Source organism: Rhipicephalus sanguineus, chromosome 1 (assembly GCF_013339695.2).
Source record: "Rhipicephalus sanguineus isolate Rsan-2018 chromosome 1, BIME_Rsan_1.4, whole genome shotgun sequence".
NCBI classification, from domain to species: Eukaryota; Metazoa; Arthropoda; class Arachnida; order Ixodida; family Ixodidae; genus Rhipicephalus; species Rhipicephalus sanguineus.
In genome coordinates, this window is record NC_051176.1 from 67,568,125 (window position 1) to 67,596,086 (window position 27,962).

A 27,962-nucleotide genomic window follows, 5' to 3' on the forward strand; every position below is an offset into this window, starting at 1 on the left:
GCTACCAGGCTCGTAGCTACTAAATAAAATAGTTGAACTGTGTTTGTGGCAAAAGATGTTCGTTTTTCAGCTGTTTTCTTACTTTAAACTCGATTATCTCAGACCCATGTTTATTATTACTTAGGTGCCATTATTTCCTATGTATTCTAAGATAACCAAATCATTATTTTTCTTTGTATTATGCATAAGTGGATACAAATATTCTACCACAATTGAAATTATGCACTTCGAAGTTTTTGTGTTACAATTTTTGAAAAATGCAAATTAACTCGAAATTTAGGTTCTAGTGGTAAAAAATTAACCAAAATAGTAATATTAGTCAAATTTAAATGAACCTGGTGTAGTTCAAAAAGCGCAAAATTTGGGAAAAAGTCATATATGTATTATGTAGACGCCCCTTTTAGTTACTGAGAAAACTATTCGTCAACATGGTCAAAAATGCATGGGACGGATAGAGCTTGCCCTGTGCCCTTAACACATGTAATATTGAATGGTACAAGCGCAGATTCGCACCAGGTGTCACACCATGTGAATAGCGCAACGAGTGGGTGGTTTAACCACCCACCAACCATTGCAATGTGCCATCGCATACTTAATTACCATCATCATGCACATCATTAACAAAGTGTGCAGCTGCGCAGGTGCCCGTATTGCCTTAAAGACGCGTAGTGGGTACTTTGCTCCCTAATTCGCAAATTTATGAATGATGGCATAGTGGGCACTTCGAAACTGTCCTTGCTGTAGGCAATCTAGGAGAGCTTAAAACGGCCAAAGATATACGCTCAGGTGCTCCTTTCCTCGCGCACGGTTGAGATGCCCACCGTGAAGGGAAGTGATGCAAGCGAATGAGAAGGCGACGCGAACGGGGCCCGATTACGCTATCGCAATCCACTCTTGACAGCGGAGCTCAAGCGTCCTCCAAGTCTTGACACCGTACGCTCGAACGCCAAGGCTGCGACGTCACAAGGTATTGATAATTTGGCTGAAATAAAGAGAAGAGAGTAGCCAAAAAGTAGTTAAGTGGCAGAGAGGTTCTCTCTGCCATTTATCTGGGGGTTTATGTCCCATAACCACTATATGATAATGAGGGAAGCCGTAGTGGAGGGCTCCGGAAATTTCGACCATCTGGTGTTCTTTAACGTGCCCTGACATCGCACATTACACGGGCCTCTACCATGTGGCCTCCACCGAAATGCGACCGCCGCGGCGGGGATCGAGTTTTTTCTGCCACCAATGGCCTAAAAAAAGTAGCCAAGCTTCGCAACTCTCAAATCACCTTCATGCAGTCTATGGCTTCAGCGCAAGTTTTGCGAAGAGAACACAACACATGCAATCGTATGAGCCGTCGGCTGATCACCTGTGAAGATAAGGCGCGGGTGACCATGGGCGACCAGTCCCGGCTGGTCCAAGTACGCACTTCCTGTCGGGTTCACGCAGCCGCCCTCCGACACCCCTCCGTGCGCCTTTAACTCGACGGAGACGGCCGGTTCGTTTAATGTCTGCTTGAGTAGCGATCGTCGCGTGCTTTCACTCGCACATAGAACATACGACGCGCAGGGAGATGTTATGTATTTGGACTTTATAGGGAACTTGACGGCGGCGCCGACGGTGACGGCAAAGGTGCCCACATGGAGTGTCCACATATGTGCTATCGCAATAAAATATGATTACTCCATAAAATATTGATTGTTTATTTGCCTTTTGTACCGGCTGCCCCTACGCTTTAAGCTCCTTATACCGATTGCATATTTTCCGTGGAAGCTTCAACATCCGTTCAATATATTCTTAGCTTTCATCGTTCAGTTATGATCTCTGTTTGCAACGTTATCTGTTTTATTGCGGTTATTGTTGTCGTCATTGACAAAGAGAGAGAATGTCCAAACGGTAGAGAACGGCTTTGCTTCTTGCTCCCATTTCACGATGTTTTTTGTACTGTGATGACTTAGCAGATCAACAAACTAATGAACAAACAAATAAATGAACCAAGGAACTAAATAAAGCATGAAGGAAGGAAAGAATCAACTCACGTGGTTCTTTCCTCTGCTCTTCAACAGGAATAATGACGACTCCGACGTAGTTGTTCCTATGAAGATGCGCAACCGGAATTCTTTCCTGGACAAGACAACCGAGCACCGAATACGTGCGATCCTCTACCTCAGCGTTTTGTATGGTGCCAACACGGGTACAATATCAACCATCACGAGCGGCGCATCAAATATTGTCTTCAAGTTTGTGATCGAGGAGTGAGTATGATTCACAGCGAATTTGCAAAATCAGAAGTATAGCTGCGACATATATAATGACGTGCGTAAGGCGGTAACGCGCAAGAAAAGAAACCTTTGGCCGTTGGGAATAGTATCAGTGTACTGTAGCGAAGCGTTGTAGCGAGGCCTTGAACAATAACGAGACTTGGAAGCACGCGAATGTAGGTGACGAATGACTCCGGACGCCCTCTTTTGTTTCAGCTTGTACGGAGATCGGGCACCTGTTGACTATGCACTGTGGATGTTTTTTGCACTGCCAACAGCGCTTATCGGAACTGGCCTAATTTTCGTCGCCGTGGTGCCTGCGTTCTTCCGATGCAAGAGGCAAGTGTTTTATCTTTAAGAAGTACACGAATATAGCGTACCCCAGTGGAGTAAACACGACACCAAATAGTTAAAAATAGGCAATGCTCTAAGAGAGTGCACTTTATGAAGTGTGGATGTGTTTCGAGCTGTACAATTTGTGGGCATTGATTAAAGGCCTGGCTGATTTTTCTTTCAGTAAGCTGAAAAAAAAGAAGAAAAAACGCCAAGCACAGCACAGTCACAGCGAAAACTGGAAGAGCGGCATTTCTAGAGCCCGTTTTTTTTTTTGGGGGGGGGGGGGGGGTTCAAATCCTCCTCAAAAATTTCCAATTTTGCTAGCGTATATATACACGCACACATACAAACGCACGCACGAACATACATTAGGTATGTCTGAACCCCTCCCCCCCCCACGAAAAAAATTTCTGCCTGCGCCCCTTGCTGTAATAGATAGTGGGTGATGGCATGCAACACCAATTAGATAGTCTGTGCAATCTGGCAATTACGACCGTTCGCGCACAGTACGTATATGCAGGCCATATAAAGAAGTGGTTCGTTTTCTTTCACGTACTCGATAGTGAAGCCACGTGTGAGTCGGAAGTTACGGGATGCGCACAGCGCGAAGAATCCGAAGCGGCGCATGCGCAGAAAAGTCAGGGGTACTAGGGCAAAAAGAAACCGTTTGTGAGTAAAGTCAATGTGAGCGGGCCGGCAGCTGATGGAGGCGTTCATCATTTGTTTTGACTTGAGGTGACAAGACGAAGTTGACCACTCGGCGAACTACGGCTCGCAAGAAGTTGCCCTAGGGGCTCAACCTGAACAACTCCAGACCAGGATCTGAGGGGTGCAATGAAGATACTTGTTGCCGCTCCTATAAGTATATCAACCACCAGAGAACGCTCATGCCCACATTGACTACATGCCCCCATCAGACCAGCTTCGCGCTGGCAAACGCGAAGCCGGTCTATGTAGGGAGCATTAGTTGCTCTGATTTTTGTCGCAACAGAACAGGCGGTCGGGGGCGCTGCTTGCGAGATCTACTCAGCATTTAGGTACTAATCCGCGTCGACAGACTAGTGCCACTTAGCACTTGCTAAACTTCCCAGCTAACAACTCCAGTCGCTCAGCGAATCGCCAACACTAATAGACAAAAATTCAAAGACACTTCCGTCATGAGAGCGCAGTGTTTTTGCGGGAAGGCAAGGCCGTTCATATTAGGGCGCTGAGCAACATTGCTGTTTAGAACGTGAAGAAATGCGCTGCCCTCTTCGACGTATACAAGGCCTTGACGCCAAGATAGTGTATCCATTCTTCATGCCGCATCGTCTTGTTTGCTGTTAACTCGCGAGTAGATGCATGAGTGCAAGTGCTGTGGGGTATTGTTTATCTTGGTGCACACACACGACGAATATTTGCGTTGTAATGTGGTACTGCGTTCGCGGTTACTCTAATTCTTCAGTGTTTTCGGTGCTCGAGCATAGTAACATATTCGCACGAGCTGAAAGATATGTTCCGTTATCGCTGTTTTAAAATTGGCATATGAGGGTATGAGTGTATGACGAACATCACTGACAGTTCATGACATGAACAACATAACATGCGTGTCGCGTAAGTTATGAAACCCTTTTGCATAGTCATGTGTAGAGCATACCCGAATACCACGGCCCATGGTACGCGGATATATGCGCCGCAAGTGATTCGCAGTCTATGTCAACCCAGGACACGGCAAATAGATATTGAAAACTTTATATGGCACTTTGCATGTATTAAATAAGAAAAATTACACACCGTTTGTTATAGTTGGTGATCTTAATGCATACAGCCCACAAACACTTACATATCTAATTCTATTACCCAACAAACTGTAGTTCAGCGCCACACGTCCCCAAACGAATGTGTCAACGAACGCTTCTTACACTTCGCTTCGATAAAAGTGACGTTGGTGCTCTAAGGTGAGTGCCGGCTTTACGCCAGACAATGAGCTGCCGTTTATACGTCAGTGTAGTTAACGTGTTCAGTAAGCCCACGATAGGCACACGACTACTCATATTACACAAAGTCGTCGATAGCTTGGCTCAAAGCGCGGCATAAGCAGTTTCTCGCTGACTGCTTCGCATGAGATGCTGCTTCCCACAATGCGGGGGATCTGTCGTTTCTTTTTTCGCTTCGTGGTTGTAAAATGTCACAATGTGTGATAGCGTGATCAGCGCTCACTTTCTGCATGCATTTTTACACCCGGCTGTCCGGTTTCAGCCCAGACCTTGGACAAGAAAGCCGTAGCCACACCATGACCGCCATTCGTCGGAGCTACGCTGCACTGGGCCCAGTGAAGTAAGTTGAACAAAAAAAAGAAAGACGAGCCTAAGCTGCACATAAAAAATGTGTACGTTTGGTGTAAAAGTAAGTCACTCAAAACAATAATGCAACAGAGACACGATGCAATCTCCAGCGATGTATTCACCGACACGAATTCGCCTTTTCCTCTCCTTTAGCACAATTTCACCCGAAAATGACGAAAGATTACGGACTCTGAACTTGCATGCATCGTCATACCAATAGTTGATTTGCAGGAATACGTGTAGTCATAGCATGCAGCCTTCCGCAGTAGCAATAGGGCTTTCTTGGGATTTTGCACCCCTGCTGCGCAATAGTTTGCTCAGTCATTCTTGTGACAAAATCTTGTTGAGCCATAAAATTAATGAATATATCTGATTCGTGAAGGGACTGGGTTGCCTATTATTTTCGAGGGGCGGACGACAACATAGAATGTGCTTCCCACTTTGACTCGTAATCACGGGCATTGCTTTAAGCGAAGTTGTCTATTTCCTATCAAGAATTTAATATGTATTTTCAAATGAAATGCCGCGGAATAAGCTAAAAAGTGCCTTTATGTCTGAAAATGTCTCGGAGAGAGACATTTTCAAAGTACTGTTAATGCCGAACTTCAATGACCTCTTAATTCAAACGGTTGTCTTAAAACACTTCTGGTGCAAAGAATTCCTGGTTCCATATGTCACTTCCCGTTTTTTAAGGCCCAAAGTCCGTTACTGGAGACCGCGGTGTTCAACAAGGTATGGAACTTGAATACGAGCCCATTATGTTCCAACTTATTTCAATGTGCTACCCCCCAGCATTTTTCGCATAAAAGCAAAATACAAATTAAAGAAACTGCTACGGCGTATCTGTCGATAATTGTAATGCATGTCATGTCTGGTGTTATTTCATATGTACAGTACTCACGGATTGAAACAGGACAATTTAGGGCTAAGTAACGCACATACTTTCGTCTCCACTGTCTTCAGTTCGGGTCATATCGGCGTATTTTTACTCGAGCGCGTAGATCGGAGCCAACAATATATCTGTAGAGACCAGATTGATTGCGACATGACGTGGTTATCTCGAGCAATGGCGAATAACAGTCGTTATACTAAAAAATTCGATGTCTCGTTTGAATCCGTAAGTACTGTACTTATTTGCAAGCATGCTACTGAACAATCATCTAGTGTGGTACTTTGCTTAAGAAACTTTCGCTGTATTTCTGTTTTTTGTTTCACTCTCAATTTCTGTAATTGTTATATATTGCTAATAACTATCGCTTGTATGCCCTGTTGCTTCTAATGTGCTCGTTGTTTTTTGACCTATCATCGCTCTTGTGCCATGTACTACAACCTTGTAACGCGGTCGGTTTGTTTCGCTGTCTGCCAGGCTCTGCCACTCAAGCCACCAATTGGCTTTGGCAGGCCTAGCTACATGTACTGCTTTATTTGAAGAAATAAAAGGCATTATTATTATTATTATTATTATTATTATTATTATTATTATTATTATATTATTATTATTATTATTATTATTATTATTATTATTATTCACCTCGGTAAAGAGGAGGTAACATGTTCAGTTGCGTTGAAAAGTCGAGTAACTGCAAAAGATGGAGTGTGAAATGACGCGAGCGCGAATTATGTGATTTCACATGTGCTTACGTGCTGCGCAGCGCGATTTCTCGGCCAAGGTGTAGAAAGGAGCATCTTTTTTCTCAGGCGGACATTCTAATACTTTTCTAGAATTCTGTGATGTCTCTTCAGAGGTCCAGGAGAGGTTTTATGGGTCGTATAGCAGCACGCACTTGCCAAACGCGTCGGAATTGGGGCTTGCCCTCAAGGGGGATAGCGCACGCACTTTTCTTTTTTTTTTCTCGCCCGTGCCATTGCCCTTGTATTGCACCCACCACCACAGCTGGCAATATATAAGCTAGAAAAGCGATAATAATGATGCCCAATACCTGTACTGTAATCACGAAAGGAGGAATAGTTCTAGTTACGCCTAACCGAATTGGCGAGTGTTCCACACTCGCCGCCTTGGTTACGAGTGGCGCTGGCAAACACTCCCAGGGGTTACACGCACAGAAATACCCAACGAAGTGGACGGGGCAGTGGCGTAGCCACGGGGGGGGGGGGGGGGGCACACTGGGCTCGTGCCCGCCCTCCCCGAAATTTTTTTTTGCCATGGTATACAGAGCTCAAAATGACACTCGATCACAACTGCCTGCCCGACCCCCACTTCAGATCAAGGAGGTGCCCCCCCCCCCTCCCGAAAAAAATTTCTGGCTACGCCCTTGGGACGGAGGAAGGCGCTCTGTCTTAGCTCAATTGGTAGAGTGTCGCACGCGTAACTCTAAGGACGTGGGTTCCGGCCTCATCGACGCAAGGGCGTGTCTTAGTCCACTTTCATTGCCTTGCACTTATGTGAAAATTGACAAGCTACGCTTAAGAATACATAACAAATAATATCCTCTCTGCTTTCCACGGCTTAATTCTCGGTTGGATTCATTAAGTTATGTATTGAGTGAGTACAGTCGAAACCCGCTATAACGAAATCCCGAGGGAACGAAATTCTCGCCGCAACGAAATATTTTCGGAGCACCGGCGAACGCCCATAGGAGTCAATTCATTTCGTAACTCGTGACTACGAAAGATATTCATACCGCAGTCCCTCGTTAACGAAATGTTTGTAACAGGAGTGGGCAAATAATCTACTCTCGCAACGTTAACTACATTCGAAAACTGCTGAAATGCATTCATGCTACACTTAAATTGTTCAAAACTATCGCTACAGCGCACTTGAGAAGCAGCCATCATCGTTGTTTACAAAAAAACAAAGCTGGCAACAATGATGATGATGATGGCTTGCCGAAACACCTGCTCGTTATCGCGGACTAGGTAGCCAAATCCACATTCCTCATGGAGTTTCGTGCGTTGGCTTGGCTCTGTGCTTGGCTTTGTCGGCTTTGCGCGCACATGGTCGCATGTGTGGAGCTATTTGTGGAGCCATTTGAGGAGCGTTTGCTTAGTCGCTTGGTGCAACGTGAACTGTGTGTTGCGATTGCTTCGTCCAATTGCGCTGCCTGCGAAGATGCCGCCTCCAACGAAAACGCGGAAGTTCATCACGTTGGAAGATAAGGCTGCAATCATCAGTGAGGTGGAAAAGGCAGGAAAAAAATGGACATCGCCGAAGAATTCGGCGTTGCGTGCAGCTCGCTGTCCACGATTCTGCGCTGATCCCCGCTGATCTAGCGGAGCCGGAAGAAGGTTCGCTTGTAGGCGCACTTGATGACGGTACTGGTGACAGCGCAGTGCCGCCGTCACTGACCAGTGCATGGGGCGAACTTTGTGCCGTTGCAAACGAGATTCCCGATCGAGAGGCATGAAATTGCTACATGGTAAGGTCCGCAAAAGACAAACTTACAAACTTTTGGAAATAAAATATGTTTTTTGTAAATTCCATGTCTTTTCTGCCGCATTCTCGCGCCAACGAAATTCTCGCAAGAGCGAAATTCTGTGCTTTCCCCGCCGATTTCGTTATTGCGGGTTTCAACTGTATAAGAAATCCGGAAGTTATCGATTCTTTTAGTTGTTTCCCCACTGTGCGCAGTTATAGGTATAGGTTAGCAACCCTTGTAGCCTATGGTTCCTCAGGCTTTTCTACTGCAGATGTACGTACGTCGGTGTGTGATGAGCCCCATGTTTATTTATAGATGAGTCACTCCAGGGGAAGGGCACTTTCGGTAAATAATATATTATGCAACCCAAAATGACATTGACAAAAGCACCTCTAACTGCAAGGATGCACTTTGCAACAACAAATACACTTTGCAACAGTTTTCTCCCGTGCCACCGGGTGGAAATTCGCACTTTGACTTACAGGGCGTGGTCGCCCGCGGCTGTGGGCGCCGTATATATCTGGAAGAGATCAGTGGACTGCCCACACTTTTGTGCGTGCTGCGCTCTTACTGTTTACCTCGCCTTGGCGACATACAGCAGGAGAACGGTTTCGCCCGCTGGAGCGGCCGTACTCCCTTACACCAGATCGGTCCTAAAGAAGTGAGCTGCTAGCGTTACTTTGCATAACATTCCATTTTGTTGCTACCGCATTCATTGCTTCGCCCTTGCGGCGAAACTGCGACTTCTTTCTAATTGTCTTACTACCTCTCCAACAATCCCTTTACTTCATGTCTAATACTTGTGACATCATTGTTCGGAAATAGTCCATAGTGTTAAAGGAGCAGTAACATAAAATTTCAAGCTCGAGATGTGGCCTTCACTCGATAGCTTGGTATGCAAAAGGTTTTTAAGCGAAGTATGAATTGCGTCCGTTGCGTAGCAGCTATTTTATTTCGAGGGCGAGCAGCGTACGGAAGCTCAACGGCGCGTTCAGCAACCTGCGACATCGACAGTATTATGACGTGTTCAGCTAGCTCCCAGGCGACGCCCCAGGCGTTGAGTGACGATGCGCAAGTAACGATAACGTCAACAATCTCAGTGTTGTCATCGTGGTGCCGACTAGCAGCTACGCCTGGTAGTGGCTTCACTTCGATTGTCTGGGTTGATTGTCTCAAGTCCCGCGTCTTCGTCGCGTTTCTTCGAATGATTTGTCGTGTGCTCGTCAACGTGAGATAATTGGGAGCGACGATCTCAACTGCATTACGTGCCAGCATGTCGTGAAACAGTTGTGCGCGTCTTACACCAGTGGCGTTTCAGGTACCGCAAGAAGGAATGTCTTTGTCGCAGACAGCTGCAAAGTTGGTTTATAGAAGCTTCCAGGTAGGACTGCGCATGTAAGTTGCGTCTCTCCACGCGTCTCCGCTATTCATTGAACGTTGGCGTTACCAACGCCCCCTCAGGCCTTACACACCCAGAAAATGTGATGTTCTTTGGAGCTTGATGGTGACATAGGCCAAACGCGCCAGCACGGACGCCTGGCTGGCGACGAGACTCGCAGAGCGTCGACAGCGTTTGTGTGTGTGTTGGGATGGGGGTGAAAGAAGGCAAGCTTGGCGTAATGGAATCGGCAGACGTGAATGGGGTTCTGAGCAGTGCAGACGTATTTGACCTTTAATAAATCGTTTGTTGTTGTTAGTCACTGGACTGCTTACTTTTGTGGACAGGATAGGAGCACCTGTCCTGTCCAAAACGTTTCTTCCTGTTTTGCGCTCTTGCCAGCCAGCATGGCCCAGGCGGGCGTCTCCAGGTGCCTGCTTGTCGCTGCTCGAAGCTGCGTCGATTTCAGAATCGCTTCTTTGCAGAGGATCGAAGCGAGAATGATTCGCGACGTCGCGAATCGCAGCGATTTCCAATACCTCAGTATTTTCTTCATCACTTGGAGACACTGATGACGGCGGCGACGACGGCGGTGGTGACGACGACATGACTACACGTTCGCGCCTAGCAGACAAAATGACAGCTGAAACTGGTGTAACCGTTTTGTGTGGCCACGCGGCAGCGCTGCCAGTGCTGCAAAGTGGCGGATTTTGCACTCGTTTGGAACCACGCTCGTTACTGGTCATGCTAATCAATATTAAAGATATTTATTCATCCCCCCGTGGCATTATCAGAGGTGAATCAGTACTAGGGCGTCGATAACTACACTTGGACGCAAAAAACGCGACATGCGGAAAGTTGATGTCACTGTTCCTTTTAGACTGCGCCATATTCGGGAAGCTTTGTAATTGGTAGTGAAAAAATTGAGATCGTATGTTTAAGGGAAAGCGTAAAGGTAACGATAATATGCCGTCAAATATGCATTGAAGGATGTATGGTGCATCAAAATGTGTGCCGCAATTACTTTGACAGGAAATTGAAAAGAATCAAAGCCACTAGTGATTACAAAGTGCCCATTAAAGAATGAACACCTTGAATCTGTGCATGTGAGAAGACCGTGGTGCCTGCATAATTTGTATAGACTAGTGGCTGCACAACTGGTTACAAGTTGTCCCTTATAGAGTATGCGTAGTAAATCAATGCATGCCAAAACACTTAGGTGCCCTTACATTTGAGTCCCTGTTAATAACTTCAGGAATGCGCCATAAATAAAGCATGCATTACTTACGGTATAGGAAAGTTGGTCAGTGAACAATGCAGGTGCATCTCCAGTGAGTGTAGACATTCCAGAAGAAAGAAAGAAAAAAGACAGTGATTGCACTGGGCGTTTAGTGCCAACAATCGAGCGTGTTTGTCTGTTTTCACTTGATAAAGAAAGCTTGCGTGAAGATGGGATGATATTAAACATTCCGCACATCTGTAGTCCATTGTTTCCATTTAGAACTTCCGTGTGGTAACTGTTCACTTGGTCGCGCACTTCGCAGGTTCCACGAGGTGGCCGTTCTGCTGCTTTGCATTCTTCTAGTGTTCCTCTGGCTCTTCCGGGACCCTATGTTCGCCAGGGGATGGGCCACTTATTTTGGCACCATGTGAGTATGGGTGTCCCAGCCCTCACTCGTTTGAGCATTCACCGATATACTTCGTGTATCCTCGTTCGTATCACTCCTGGCCTTCCTTGTTGAATAATTGTGGCGCCATTTACAGCGCCTTATCACGCGAGTGAGGACAATCGAGTATAGTTTCAGTGCTGCCCTGCGACATTTATGTGTTGGCGTGCAACAATTTAAGTGATGTCAGACAGCCGTGCTTCGCATGTTGCATAACGATGTTGTAAAACTTGTTTATGTTTTTTGTCGCTCTCACATGAAAAAGGCGCACATTTAGCAAAATAGAAGGCTCAAGCCCATGATCAGGCTGCGCAACACACGTATAGGGAACCCAAGCTCAAGTTTGCGGCGCGACGACAGCGCCGCGCCAGCCGCGCTGCGGCTCTGTCGGACAACACTGAACCGTCGCGCGGCCCGACTCAGCCCCTTTCACGGTAGCGGTAGCGCACGTGCGCTCGCGTTCTTCTCTCGGTGCGGGTAACTGTGGGGCCGTCAGCTCGGCACGTTGAACCGAGAGGCTTGCTGTGCGAAGCTGCGCATTTCCACGATGGCAGAAGCGACCCCGCGGAAGCGCAAGCGTGGTCCGAAGTATTGCGGTTTAGTGGCCAGCCACAACAGTGCAGACAAGGCACACGATTCACGTGTTAAACTGTATCGGTTCCCGGGCGTGTCGCACGAGAAATAAAGGCGGCAAGCGTGGATAGCTGACAGCGCTGTCTCGCCTTCTATTTTGGCTGTCTGAGTTCATCGCTTTCGTTCGTTCCGACTACCTGAATCGGTAAGTAACGGGTCGCATGCACGCAGCGACTACAGTAATGATTACTCGATGTCTTCTCGTATTGTTAAAGTCCAGTTACGGTTGTAGGTGAAGCAACTTTATGTTTTGATTCCCCGTGCTCGTGAGACCTACCCGTCGTTGTTGAACGTTCACATTCGCGTTATACCGTTAGCGTTGCGCGGTTGGTTGAATTCAACTGAACTCCGCACATTGTCAGAAGTTCGGCGCCTGCATTTCACGCGTCGGGAAGGCTGCTTTATCACGCCGGAACGGACGTCTGTGCATTTTCAGCAAGCTTTGACATCGTTCTGCAGGTTTGCTTTGTTTTTGTCACTTTATTGGGGTGATATATATTTAAGCCGCTAAATATAACTGGCACTTCATACATGCTTTGCAATTGCAACCTTGAATTAACCACCTTCTGACTTTGTGCGATTTTCTAGCCGCGTTCACGCAACAGGTTTTATACGCCTGTCAAGTCGGTATCATAAAAAGAGACTGCAAGCATGACGCGAGAGCCGAAAAAACGAGGCGAGCAGTTCATCTTGCTTCACAGTGGTTGAAGCTCAGCTAGCTGCCTCGCGTCTTAATCGGCGGGTGATTCTCCAGCGGCACGGAGGACTTGACTCTAACCTCCTCAGGAAGCAGTGCCATGGCCGTATAATCTTTTTTTCGCACGCCGCAAACGTTTGTTCACGAAAGTACACGGCTGCTACTGTAAGCATGCCATATCAAAACAACAATCATATGATTCGTAGTCCACGCCGCAGAACATCGATAGCGTGTACGGCTTTCATTTCGGAGTGCATGTGGACCATTATTCATCTTTAAACGTGACAGAATGAGACTTACCTCGAGGTATACGTCCTACACGGTGTAATCGCGACTTAGGAAATGCATTTCGCTTTGAGTCGGGCGTGGTTGTAGTCGATCGTCTGCTCTTCGCCGTTAACGTGATTGACGAGCTTTCCTCATTTTAGCAAGTTCGCTTTGCGGAAGTGCCAGTCAAGCTTGAAGATCCTTTTGAAGCCGCACTGCACGCGGTACATTGTGAGACGCCGCAAGTGCACCGCGAGAGCTCTGCACGTGCACGGAAGCGAGCGGCAACGCGGTGGCGAGAAGGGAAAGCGCTCGCTGATCACGCCCCAGTTTCTCTTTTTCTGCCAGAGATGGCGCTGCCTGTCAAAGAGCAGCAGCGCCGCTAAGCGTTGCTTGGGAAGCCTATGGTGGGAGAGCGTTTTAGGTGCATAGAGTTCTTCGTTCCTTAAGATACCGTGAACTATCTCTTCGTGGTTAAGGTGTCTAGAATAGGGTTGTGGCTAAATTTTGGAGCTCTATTATTTTTGCTTTCGCACAATTTACTTTCAAAATAACGTACTGTAGACGCATATCTATTTTCAGGCCCTCTGCTCACATTTTATTAAAAACACAGGAACGCCCTTTGTCTACACAGTAGCGTCTATGTCAAAAAATTTAACACGTGGGCACCTTTGTAGTTGCCTGACCACATTAGATTCTTAATAATTCTTTATCTAACGGCTGTTTTTGACAAATTTTATTCGCCCGTATAAATAAATGCAAATGATCGGTGTAATATTGGGGATATCATTAAAAGAAGTTGGCCTTCCTACTCAATCTTCGTTCGATCAAGTGAGCTCTTTTGCATCAGTGTGCGTGTCCGCTGCAATGGAAACCTAAATTAAAGGTTGTACTTGAGGACATTATACCACGAAATTTACTCACGTACACGAACCCGCCAACTAGATATTCTCACTCGATATACACAAACATATTAAGACCCGTAATCATAAAATGAGTCATGCTGAATTAAAAAGGGTGCATGGACTAAAACGATGAGCTTGGAATTTAGGTGCACGGAAGGCTGTCTAGAAACCACAAGTGTGGCCGCTGCAGTCTTAGCATATTCACGGGCATGAGTGCGACGGCATATTTTTAGCTCTAGGACGTTTGTTTAGTTAATGTCACCGGCCGAAGCCATAGCGAGCTGAGAACAAAGCGTTTCATAACTTCGACTCCTGTCTCTTCAAGAGCAGATGCAAGGCCAAACGGCGATGTAAATCACTTGAGAACTCATCACAACTAAAACCTCAAAAGCTGTACGTGCAGAAGCAGTCACTTGGTAGTAGTAGCTGGTTTGAAGGCACTAATGCCACTGCGAGCAAGGGCCAGTCACGTGCTACGTTTCTCAAATTTTACTCACTCTCATTGCAGCACGAAAATATTACAACCACTGCAGGGGTGCTATGCAGGATGGCCCGAGCTTCTCGGGCACACGAGTTTGCTCCGAGCCCGCCTTACGACGGTCACGACAGGAAGACAGTGCGGAGCACGTGATAGCAGCGTTGATAAAAACGGCTACAAGAACGAGCATGGGGCGTCACAAACGCATGTGCGGCATTTGCGGCTGTTTTCAAAGGAACGCCGCGTGCGAACGCGTCAGCGCCGCTACTCAGTCAAAACTTTGACAGTGCAGCGACGTCAGCGTGATTGTCGCGCTATCTTTTTGCCAACTGATCATCGCGCCTCCCAGGGGCGTGTTCATGGGCGTTTGTCCTCTTTCGGAAAATTCTTTCTTTCCACCTGTGGCATGGAAATTTCCGCTCTCGAAGGCAACAAGGGCGCACACGCAGCACTCTGGTGCAGCTCGTTTCGCTTCTCTGGAATATTACAGATAAATAAATGGACAGGTTACTGCTATACTTACATTACACGTCTGAAGATTTTTCTGTAGTAAGGAATCGGTAGAAACAATGTCTCCACAAACAAGTAAATAATAATAACATTTCTCGCCCCAAATCTCACCAGGGGTGCTTGCTTCGTGGCTGTGAGGGGTACGTCGTGAGCGCGGTGAAATTGAATGCGATACATCGCAGCCACGTGATGATATAACCTTTAGTTCTTCGTGCGTGTGTGCATAGTCTGTGCGATTAAGCTGATAGATGAATCGCGCCGCTGGCTGGCATTGCGCCGTAAGCACTGCTATTCGGCAAGAGCAAACGCAGTGGGCGGGCCCAATCTTCGCCGCAGGCGTCTGTCAATCAAATTGACTGACGTGCGAACTCGGGCACAAACTCGTTGATTCTGAAAAGGCCCCAGTTCAACTCGTGACTGTCATGGTGCCGGTGTGCCTGCCAAGTGTTTCATGCGGTGGACGCTACTCAGCAGCTTCTTTGCATATAAAATGATTTGGTCAGCTTGCACTACTTGTGAAAGGCTGGGGCCATCGGAGGAGCTTGTGGTCATCTAGCTTCTTCCAGCTTATTACGTGGCTCGTCTACTCAGTATGTTTGGTCTGCGTCGGAGTAATGACCGTGTCACTCCGGTCTCAGTATTGGTTCTATTGATTCGCTGGGCCTTACTTAACATGGCACTGAATAGTTATGTCCTAATTGGTAATATTTTAATTAAGACGACGTTAATTACTCAGATTTCATTACCAAGGTCCTATTGAGCATGAAATTACTTAACATAATGGTAATTAGAGTGATCCTAACTACAGCTTACTTGGTGAGGAAGTTCATCATTAGCTTGGTTTGAAGTAGCGCGCTCCTAATTAGCGCCGTGTTAATTAGCATGACCCTAATTAGTTCCGTCTTAACTAACACAATACTGAATAGTGTTGTCTTGATTGTTAATTTTATGATTGCTACATTATTTGCTAAGGTTTAATTAGCAATGTCCTGAATAGTGCAGATGTATTTAGCATAATGCTAATTAGCACTATACTAATTAACACGGTATCTGTGATAAGGTATTGATTATCTTGGTTTTAATTACACGCTCCTAATTAGCGTCGTGTCAATTACCATGATCTTGATTACTTTTTCTTAGCTTTACACGGCTTCATTAGCATGGTCTTAGTAAGACGTGGCCCAATTAGCTCGGCCTTAGCATAATTTGGCTTAATTAGCTCGGCCTTAGCATGATTTGGCTTAATCAGCTTCGTCATAGCATGTCCTGATTTAGCTAGGTATACTGCCCAGCCAATTAGCTAATCAGCCGAACGCACCTGCTCGGGAAGCGAGCAGACAATTAATAAGAGGACGAAGAGGACGCGCGCCGGCCGAGCAACGCGCTAGAATGAGCAGGCCGACAATGGTGATTATACACGTGGCCTCGGCGATTAGCTCTAGCCGCGGTGTTGTAAGGCGCTCGGCCAGAAATAATCTCAGAGGCCACGGTGCTGATTATTCTAAAGGATACTTAGTGCAGACATCAAACGCTTGGAAATGGATTCAAATGGCCCGCGCACAGATAAAAAATATAGTTAGTAGAACTTTCTGTCACTTTTCTTACATAGGTGCACTTCTGCACTCAGTGGAACGACAAACAAATGAAAGAAGGTGCCTCTAGTTTGAAGACACCACCCAACCTTCTCGACCGCCCTTGACGTGACGCCGCGTTCCATCGTAACCAATGGAACGGAGCGCGTGCTGGGGGATGGATTTCACCTTCTCGTACTGTTAGCTCGTTCAAAAGGGGGTGTTGCCAGAGCTCGGAAAGATCCCGAGTTTCGCCAAACTCGGGCCATCCTGCATTGCACCCCAGCTATAATCAAGGAGAGGTCATTTATTTATTTATTTGTCAATAGTATCTAAAACATCCCAGGGAAGATGCGGCGTTGAAAAAAAAAATTAAAAGTTGGGTTAAAAAATTAAAAGTAATTGTATTAATTAAAAAATTAAAAGTAGTTTTATTTGTTGCTTAAGTTAGAGCTGCAGAGACAGTGAACAATACTAAGCTGGGTGGATTCTGGTAACGAGCACGTTGATTTCTTGATGGTTGGAATAAGTGAACGTAAGCACCCTGTGTCCGTGTGCAGTGTTTTATTGAAGAGAGACATTATAGAAATGGTCTGTGGCAACAGAACTCTTGACGGGGGCAGATTGAAACGTTGACTATGAGAAGAAAGTCGTTCCTTGGCATTTGGGCTAAAGTGTCTTGAGTTAGTTCGTGGTTAACTAGTGTTTTTCGTTCGTTTCGCATTGCAGAAAGCCGAAGGATGCCACAGCCGTCACCATACCGGTGATCCTGCTGTTCATGATCCCTTCCAAACCGTGGGAGGGCGCCAGGAGTCCTTCTCTGCTCTCTTGGGAAATGGTGCAAGCTAAACTACCGTGGAGCGTCATTCTACTTATTGGCAGCGGGTTCGCCATCGCCGAAGGCATGAGGGTCAGGAAAACGCAATTTCTTGGCACGCCGTACGCACAATGCCATGCTGACGCCTTTATCATGTGCTGATGGCGATCCGTTTTTACTCGCCGCACTATATTGTTCTACTTTTACAGATTTCCGCTGATAAAGCTACATCTAGTGTAAAGCGCTGTAACAAAAAATGAAGAACACCATTCTTCGTTTTTTCAAAGGCAGCGCTGCAATATAGAAACACACACTGTGACGAAACAGCAGAGAGCAAGCGCACCGGGTTAAACGTCCGGGCTTTCCTATAATTTCGGTTGGTCAAAATTAATCGCGAGTCCCCAAGTACAGCCTGCCTTATCAGAAAATAAGGATTTTTGTACGTAAGATCCCCAAATATAACTTCAAGGGCTTCATTGAATACACCGCAAACTTCTTGCAAGGGTTCACATTTCGCTCAGTCATTATTTTCTATGCATCGTTGCATGTGCGTTGCCGAGGAAAGGGTTCTGTTCGCATTTGCTTGTCTTTTTTGTGACATGAATGGTGAGCTTAGGTGTTGCCTGCATACCGCAGTCGAGCTGAAGAAAGCTTTGCAGGATGTATGTTTATTGCTTCATAGTATTATGGCATACAAGGTGTTTCCCTGACAACGTTATCCAGGCTTAAAAAGGAAAAAAAAAGAACTAAAATTCGCTGATTGTACTTGCAATAGCTCTACTAGGTTCGTTCATTTGTCTTTTCCCATTGCACGACATCTCTTGTCTAGCAATTTTATAGGTAAATTGAAAATAAAATATTTAAAAATTACAACAAAATGCTCAGTTAGCGTTCGCTGATCATGCCCATTTAGCCCAACTGCGAAAAGACGTGTCCCAGCATGACTGGCTTTCGCGAATGAAAATAGTTGATGGTGGATTTCAAATAACGATCCTGTAGTGTTCACGATCCTGCCAGCGGCGACAACTTATATGCCGCACATGAAAAAAAAAATCTTGCCGGTATGTGGCTCTGAAAATGAACGATTATTTGAGTTTTTGCTGCAAGGCACAGTTGAAGTGTGGTGCAACGTTGAAATGTTCACTTGTACGCAATATTGATGCCGGTGCACTTGGGTCATAAAGCGCAGTCATTTTGGGCCGGATAAAGTTGACTGGCGATGATGATGAGCAGTGGTTCGGGAAATGTGAAGAGGTTGCTGTTTTCTGCCTCCCGTCAAGAGGCTCAGCTACAGTTACATGCGGCATCCGCCTCTTGAGTGCTGCGATGAGAACCAGGTAGAGGATGGAAACAAGACTCTCGAAACCTTGAAGTACGGTATATGTGTTCATTTATTTTCAAACATTGCAACTCATACAATACACTGCTCTGAAGAGTCAAACTTCTTCCAGTGGTGCATCGAGACTTCTTTCTTGAGCCTGCCTGGGGTCTTGGGACAAGGAGTGGGATTATGTAGACGTAATGGGATCCAGCATTTTTTCAGAGGGAGGACATATGTTTAACGTAATGTTATTAACAATTTCCTCCTTCCGCTAACTTTGATATAAGATAAAGGAGGTTTATTAGTGGTATTTGTAGTGTCGCTGCTTTAAATTTGAGAATTGCGATTATAATGATGACAAATTGACCAAAGACATTCTCACAAGCGATGTATTTACAAAGGGCTTTTTTTGTCTCATCACTTTCTGTACATGACCAGGTTTCTGGGCTGTCGGAACTCATGGGCCAAAAGCTCTCCACCTTGGGCCACATGCCTCCGATTCCACTCATGATCTGCCTGAGCATCGTCTCTTCTTTCATGTCTGAACTAGTCTCAAACTCAGCAACGTGCACCGTTCTCCTGCCAGTTTTTGACGAGTTGGTGAGCAAAAAGTTAGAGAGTTTAACTGTGGCTCCCTTTGAGGTTGCGATCATGTAAATATCTCATACTTCATAGGAAATATAAGTATACATACACAGAAAAAAAGGAATAGACCACGTAAGAAGTACCTCACTGCACAGTATTTGTTCACGTATTATCTCGATGATGTAGTCTTATTTGCTATGATCTCATCCAGAAACTTGTACATAGTTATAATTTTTTTTCCCTATTTCAGGACGGTCATGTCCAAAATAATCATTCTCATTACTCTGGGATGCACATTTTTGTTTAGCTCTTTTCGCTGGCTATTTTCTCCTTCGTAACGCTTCGTCACGCTGATACGCATACGCCAATTATGACCTAAATGTAGCTGGATGTCGAAGAAAGTAAATCTACGCAGCGTACACATATATGACGGTCATGCTTATGGAACAAGATAAGACCAAAACCGTGAGAATTTTTCTGGCTTGAAAAATTTAGATTCCTCTAGTCTGTGGCATTCATCGCGGGAACTCAGTCGCTATCACACTGTGTTTTTGAGCTGGAGGTCACGAGTTCCATCACAGCCGCGGTTGTGCACCTTGAGGGGGACGAAGGAAAGAGAAAATGCTTACGTTCTGAGACTTGGGTGCAGGTTAAAGAACCCCAGATGGTCACAGTTTATTTCAGTACACCGTACTTCTCAGTCATAATAAAATTTTGACTCGTTAGAATATATTCGCAATGCCCACGAACTATAGGTGGCGCGCCGTGCTTTTCAATATGGCGCCAGGAGGAGGGTCAACCCGTTTGTTAGCATAGGAACAGATAGGACGTGCGGACGTACGGACCGTGCCACTTTCACCGGATGAAGTCATGAGCTGTGCTGAAATGGATATGAGACTAAAATACTTTCCCAAACCATGGAAAGTGCTAAGTACTCGCCACCTAATTATTTGCTGCGAAGTGAAAGGTTATATTTCAGCTCCGTTACCGTGCATAACGATGCTTTGCGAAATCCTGTGCGTGCTACATAAACCTGTATGAACTAGAATTGACGTATGAGCTGAATGGCACTGCGAGGTAGTACGTACCGAGCCTGCCTGACGGATTTGCCGCAGTAGTAGGCCGCCAGCGAGTAGCGCCATCGCTGCTGCGCGTGATGATGGCTTGCAAACATAAAAGTGTTCTGTGATAATACCCCGTCGTCATTACTTGCGCAGTCAAAAACGCGGAGTTACATCTTCAACGGAACACAAGCATTTAACATGCCATTCAGTAGCGCTTGTGTCACAGCCATGCTGAGACTCTAGCCGTGTGTACTTCACTCGCATGTTGCAGGTTCGATCAGCACGATCGAAACATGAATATCGAAAAGAATAAACACGTATGCTTTTCGCAACGTCGAAGCTTGTTCGCTGAGAGGCGTGGATTGTGGCCGTGACTGCACGTTCCATCGCTCTAACCATTTCGCTTCGTTGGTCGAGCTCGAGCGTGTTGGCGGCATGCGGCGCTCCATAATATCCACAATAATTGTGATACATGCAATGCACAAGAAGAACTATGCTTTTATTTTGATCTCGCTCAAGGATATTATACATTAAATACAATCAAAGTGACTTACGAGCGTGAAAGAACATAAACGCACGAGGGGACGTGAAGTGCAACTCGCTCCTCGTGAGTTAGCAGCTGGTGGTTCATCGTCGCTGTCACTCTCGGTGCTTTCAGTCTTCTACGTCCAGTGAAAAATCCTCGTCGTCAAGATGGTTTCTTTCAACATCACTGCTGAAAGCAATCTGAAGAATTTCCTCCGCCGAACGACTTCGACCACTCCGCGTCACCACGTTTACAATTAGACAGACGTCTGGGCGCGGAGAACGTTTTGCTCTTAAAGCCCCTTGATCTTGGGAAAGTACCGCCATTCAGTGTACTCGCCGCCGCGCGCGCGTCCTCCTCTCTCCCTCCTCGCCCCTTACGCGTCCCCCCGTTCTCCGCCGCTTTCCGCGCCGACGATTGGTCTCCTTCGCCGTTGCCCTTGGAGACGCGCGGATCTTGCGTTTTGCTGGTATTTTTCTTTTTCGCTCGCGCCATTTTACGCCGGGGCTCCGCGTAGCAAACGTTGCGCGCGCATTGTTTTCTGTGCTTTGCGTGGGCGCTATGCCGTTGTGTTGCACCTATAACTGCCACAATGAGAATGCAAACGGTTATGCACTTTTTACGATTCCCCATGGTAAGCGTGATGGCTGGCGCAAGAAGCAGTGGCTGCAAAACATCAGCCAAAGAAACTTTGTTCTGACAAAGAACAGCGTTCTTTGCGAGGTAAGGCGCCTGTCCTATTGCTCGTATCAAAGCATCGCCGAATGCTACATTTTAAATATCGTTCCGGCCTGCTCATCAACGTCTTTTTTTCGTAGGCTATTTGCGCGTTGCTTAAAAATGGGGTTGTCCTCAATATGCTGAATATTCAGCTGAGAGTCCATCACCTCTCACGGCGGTAACTCTCATTCAGTCTAAAGTGCACAGCTATAGGATCTGCTTTCCGCTGCGAACGATTACGCGCGATGATACAGCTTCTCGATCGCGCTTGTCGTGATTGTTAGATTCCGTTTATTGTGAATGTTTGGTGGAAAAAAAACAAACGAATGGATGAATAGAGATGACGCTTACTGGCACTCGTTCCCAAATGAGGGTTTTTTTTTTTGGGGGGGGGGGGGGGGAGAATTCACGCATAAAAATTGTGACAGAAATGCGATCAGTCGCAAGAACAAAAGAAACACACAAGCACAACGCACAACAAATAACACTCTGATAGCGCAAGTAAGCCGTTATCTAGCAGGCCGCGACCGAAATGGCTCGTCTTAGTCATGCCTGCATTATCATGTCTTCCGTTCACCAACGAAAAACTAGATTACCTCTTATATCGGTCTCACACGGGTAGTTTTGATCGCTATCAGAATCAGTCCGGGTCGGATTTCTTGATCGCGATCAACAATCATCGCTGCTATTCGGTCTAAACTAATCCGGATCGAGTTTAGCGCAAAAGTCAGTCAAATTGCAATCTGGGAGCCAGATATCGATGAGCAGATCGCGATAATCTTGATCCCGATCGGGCCTGATCGCGATTATAAGTGATATAGTAGCAGCACCTGATCTGGAACGGCTCTGATCGCGATCAAAAGGGCCCCTGTTACACCGGTATTGCTTTGTTGTCTTCTACATGACGACTCACTTTAGTGATCAGTTTTTTTTCCGTGCCATGTTTCTGCTTTCCTATTTTCCTTGCTCAGATTTGCATTTATGACTCTACTAATATGCGTGTTTTCCCAAATAAACCTCAGGTACAATTCAGCGCTTATCCGTGTGGCCTCTACTCGCCCGTTCGTTTCTTTTTCCGCGCTGTAACGTTCTTGCAGGATACGTTGTCTGTTTTACTGAAAATTCGAACAGCGGCTTGTAAAGGCGTTATTCTTCCAGCTTACTTTGATATGCGCTTCAGCCACACATATGCAACGAATGCAGGCCCTGAAAAATCAAATGAATGAAAGAATGAAATGAGAGAATGTAGGCCCACGGTACTGTACATGAGCAGCGCCAGCTAGCTAACATTGTTTTTTTTTTCAGTTCGTCAGTTTGCTTCTTAATTTGAATGCCACGCACGCATAACTGGGAGACGATCATAATTTGGTTTTTTCGCGGAGACGACGTGCAGGGGGTGTTCTACCGATCACGCTCGCTTGCTGTCGATATCTGCTTCGAGGCAGAGGCCGGAAATTCTCGCTCTGATAGCAAATGTTTTAAAATTACCCTTCTTCTGTTTTTCGGAGAGCTTCTTTCTGTTCATGTAACACGAGCTAAAATCATCGCATCGATGTGTTTTGACATTCGTGCGGAATGTCTCCGCTCACAGGTAAACCGAGTGCTAGTTTCTTTGACAGGAACGCCAAAATACTATTCTGAAAAATCTTTCTCCGACGCTTCTGTTATTGCGGTAGATGAGTTGCTGTTGGCGCCGCTTGATCGTACTGACACTGCGCAAGCGTCTTCTTCAGTTTGGAGACCACCGCGCAAGTCTACTTTCACGACAGATAACACATGGATGGACAATGTATTATCCACGATGTCATTTCAAGATGCGACGCTGTAAGTGCCTCAGTTGCACATGCGCGCACAGGAAAGAGACAAAAAATCCAGACACAGGCGGACATCACGCAAGCTAAATTATTTCAGATGTAAGTGTAAAGCATGTTATCATGTGGCAGAAAAAGACGTCTGCATGATGGAACGCTGCATAAAGCTCTTTTTAAATTAGCATGCCCAATTTACATGGCTTTCGAAAGAAACTAATATTTTATTGAACGTTCATTTGAGTGTTCTCGATCTTGTTATCACCATTTTTCAAAGTTTTCTACAGCACCGGGGCGGGAAAGTGGCCCGACATCACGCGCCTCCGTTGATTTCTACGGCGCGCGCGCGGGAGCGCCGGCGAAAAATGGTGCCGTGCGCAGCGCGCGCCGGCGGCGTGCGAGGAGAATCGAGGAGGAAACTCGCGCGCGGAGGAGAGTGTCGTTACTTTCCTAGATCAAGGGGCTTTATTTGCTCTCAGACCGGTCAACAAGCAAATCGCTTGCAGTGTGCTGCCACCTATCAACAAACGTACAAAAACAAGCGGCGCAGCGGTGGCTATGAAACCCAACACACTGGCGAGGGACGGCGTGGATGGAAAGCGTTCGCTCCACGAAAGGCGTCGAGCAGACGCGTCCTCGAATGATTAAAACGTCGCTCGCACGATTCGTATATATGCAAGTAAAACAGGGTGAGCTTCAACTGAATATGTCAGACGATAACATTTAACTTACCTACGTGGCTACAGAAAGCCTTGCGAAGCTGATAGTATGTGTACACTGTGGGCTAGCATTGAAAGCGCGAGTTGCCATGTATTTTCACGAAAACTTCGCGTCTCGCAAGAACGAATCAGATTTCTCGTGTCACGGAGGGCCCGGTTTGTTCACTGATGCAGGGAACATGCAAAGTCGTAGTGTTCCTTTCTTGCCAACGCGTTAACTGAGGCTAGCACAGCCGAACAAGGGAGCGACTGCATAGTGCCGCCATTTTGTCGTCTACTAACCCTCCTCGAGAGGACGCTCCTGAATTCCGCTCGGTGGCGCGACAGTCTATGGGCATTGCGAATACATTTAGCAGCGTGCAAGAATCGTGCACCGGATCGCAATAAAGTATTCTGATTAATTTATCTACGCTCTTGCTTGCAAATGTACGTCTATTTGTGGTAGTTGCTCTTTTATTAGTTAAGAGGCCTATGGCTGACATACAATGCTGTTTTTACATTGGATCAGATACTAGCCTAAAATGGCTATTGACCCAGATGGTTTTACATGCGTATTGTTTTGACATTGTACAATAAGGTATTCACTAATTGACTGAATGGTTGTGAAAAATATTGCGCCAGTATTTTTGAGAGACCGCCTATCGATTGATAATGATGGAATGCAAGGCGCGCAGAAACGGGCCGAAGGGAAGATAGCCAGGCAACACAGACGCCGACTGTCAAGTGAAAGAGTGCACTGTGGCGGAAAAGACACTAGACAAAATTTATCTACGCATGCTCATGTATAGTATCGCCACCTGCCAATCCGGCAGAGGTACGGTTTCATGCGAGACGTAAATGTTTTTGCATTTCATATTTCTTTATGCCCGTTAATCAAATGCCGAGTTACTCACGCGTTTCCGCTTTAATATTCCTGATGAATTCCTACGAACTAGCTTAACTTTCTGTCGGTCTATCGATTTTCCTCGGCGTTAAAAAAGGGCATGGTTAACTGAAAGGAGACTTAAGTACCGAAGTAGCGCCTTTTTGAAACTGCCAATGTGTTAACTGAAGTCACACTCTCTGGCATTTTTCTCTTTGTTTTTGGTCAAGGCCAAGGATCTGCATGTCAACCCGCTGCTGTTCCTGATCCCGGCGACTATCGCCAGCAACTACGCCTTCTTACTGCCGGTAGGAACGCCGGCAAATGCCATGGTATACGAGCAGGGTCGGCTCACTTTGATGGAAATGGTACGTACTACGTGCAACAGGGATTTCCGAGTTGCACGGGGCTACCTTAATCACTGCCTGTTCCAACTTTCGGATAGGGATGGTCGATTAAAAGTTTTGATCGATTAATCGTTAATCGTTGATCGATTTAGCCTTTAATCGATTAATTGCTTTCGGTGTAATCTTTTAATCGATTAATCGATTAATCGACATTTTTAATGGGCGTTTTAAAAGAGATATCTCTTTGTTTGAGAGGCATCGTTCGTGTTTAATATGGGCCCAAATCTTTTCATTAGACGCGCTGACGATCCAAAATTCCCACATTCGAAAGTGTCGACGACGGGCCCCTTGTGTCCAGTGTGCGAAAATTCACACTTTCGCACACTGGACATAAGGGGCCCGTCGTCGTTGGTTGATGTCGCGGATTCAAGCATCTGTGCCTATCATCCCTGGACTATTCGGCAGCAGGTCGCATTTTCTCGAAGCCTGCCTACTCGAGCTCATCGAAACCGGAGGCGCGTTCGGGGACCACACTGGTCGGAAAGTCACAGTTGAAACATGCAGTGTGGCGGAGGGTGAGGAAATCCCGAGAAAGGTAAAAGAGAGACGAGGAGAAATTAAATAAGACGCTCGCTCTAGTAAGCAAGTCATCTTTTCTCGGTTTGTCGGTTAGATATTGTAGAAGCCCTACATAATACTATAATTGCGGACTGACGCGATCTTTTTCTTGAGGTCATCTATGCAGAGATTACACAGAAATATACTGGCCTCAAACAGACCATCCGTACAGGCAACTGCGGGAAATAGAAGGAAAGAAGATGACATTTAGGGGCTCGTTTTTCTTTGTTACACAATATTAGTTAGAACTAACAGACAATATTGCCAACAAAAAGTATCGGGGGTGTTATTTGTAATAATTGGGCTATAAATCTGAAAAAAGTGAAGTGGACGGAAAGATAACTTGCCGCCGGAAGGGACCAAACCTGCGACCTTCGAATTACTTTTAGGGGCTCGTTTTTCTTTGTTAGACACAATATTAATTAGAACTAACAAACAATAATGCGAAGGAAAGTATAGGGGAGGTTAAGGGTGTATGAAAAAGAAAAACAAGCCCTTAAAAGTCACCTTCTTTCCTTCATTCATAGCGAGGGTCTCGTTCTGGCAGACTTGGTGCCTTCAGGTTGTATGCGAGGGATTATTGGTCAGCTGCCAGCTCGTAAAAAAAGGTCACTTGCTACGTGACGCCAAAAGGCAGAAAAAGAGTGTTCCACACTCGCCGCCATGGCTGTGATCGGCGCTGACTAACACTCCTAGGTTTAAATGCACATGTGTATATATACCCTATGAAGTGGACGGGGGGATGACCGCCGCCGTAGCTCAGTGGTCGCAAGCTCGGTCCCTGCCGGCGGCAAGTTATCTTTTCGTCCACTTTACTTTCTTCACATTGATATCCCAATTATTACAAATAACATCCTCTATACTTTCCTTGGCATTATTGTCTGTTAGTTATAATTAATATTGCGGGAAATAGAGTGACATGAGTTTCTGCCTCCCGGCTAGAAAAAACAGCAGCTGCGCCAGTATACTCCGCAGGTTTCACCTGATCTCCCTGCTTCGGTACGTAATGCGTGACCTCACACTTGAGCACTGGACGAAACCGGAGCGACGACACCGGCGATTACACAAATGGGACCCCGAAATGAGGTTCTGTATGCCTCGTAAATTAAAACGACACAACACAAGTATGATTCACCGAATTCGTCTTGGTGTGGCCTTCACAAGACGTTATGCACATATCATCGGCTGCAGTGACACCGGTCCCAACTGTGACCACTGTCAAGTGCCAGGAACACTTGAGCACATATTTTGTACCTGCCCAGCATACGCACGCGAACGACAGAAACTGATTTCCTCGACTGAAGGAGTGCATAATAGGCCATTAACTGATGAGGTTGTGTTGGGCCTATGGCCTGACGCCAACAGCACAACTGTGGTAATAAGAGCGGTTGCAGCTTTCCTACAAGCCACTGGACTGGATGCGCGGCTATAGCACTGCACCACCTAGACGGGACTGTACATACTCACCTCTCTTACTGACCATCGTCATCCATCATTCTTTTTTCTCCCCTTTCCCCACCCCCGGGGTAGAGTAGCAGGCTAGAGCATAATATCGCTCAGGTCGACCTCTCTGCCTTTCTATAAATAAACCTCTCTCTCTCTCTTGCCGTAACACAGCTCTACTCACACCTTTTCAATCGTGCGTACATCCTGAACTGTGAGCGCTATCTAGTGTACCAGACATTACAACATAAATTGCGCGACTGTCCTTTCTTGTCACAGCAGAAGACGGGGTCTCTAGCTGAAAGCAGTATTTCTCCCTAAATATGCGACCATACAGTATTACTAAGTGCTAGAAGGTCACTTCTTCAATAGTAATGCACTGGATGCTAGACGTTCGTTGCGTAAAGTTGCGGATTACATAAAGGGTCTATAAGGCCATTTTCATAATTCGCGAGTGCGCATTCCTGCACTACATTTTCTCTCAACTAATGGCAGCAACTTTCGTGCTTCAAGAGAAGACGAGGTCGTAGTTGCACGTGCTGGCGTTTGTCTATTATGCGTGTTCGTGTCAAGAGAGCCGAGTTTACACTTTCCGCGTCCCAGCGCAAGCAAACCGCGCTTGAACATCTGTTTGAAGAAGTGACTAGCTGCCATTAATTGGGCTAACTGCATCGTAGGAAAGTTAGCTCAACAATTATGAAAATGGTATACATACCCTATAAGACGGACAGTTGGGCTAG

General features: G+C 46.2%; 1 protein-coding gene across 1 annotated transcript in view; it reads left to right on the top strand.

The window, feature by feature from the left end:
• LOC119392699 (solute carrier family 13 member 3) overlaps positions 1-27,962 on the top strand; it is a 61,214-nt gene that overhangs the window by 23,293 nt on the left and 9,959 nt on the right. The window contains exons 6-12 of the mRNA XM_037659703.2: positions 2,055-2,243; positions 2,466-2,588; positions 4,824-4,901; positions 11,209-11,313; positions 17,122-17,302; positions 18,969-19,130; positions 25,045-25,182. Of these exons, the coding sequence (XP_037515631.1) occupies positions 2,055-2,243; positions 2,466-2,588; positions 4,824-4,901; positions 11,209-11,313; positions 17,122-17,302; positions 18,969-19,130; positions 25,045-25,182 (976 nt within the window). The remainder of the gene's footprint in view (positions 1-2,054; positions 2,244-2,465; positions 2,589-4,823; positions 4,902-11,208; positions 11,314-17,121; positions 17,303-18,968; positions 19,131-25,044; positions 25,183-27,962) is intronic.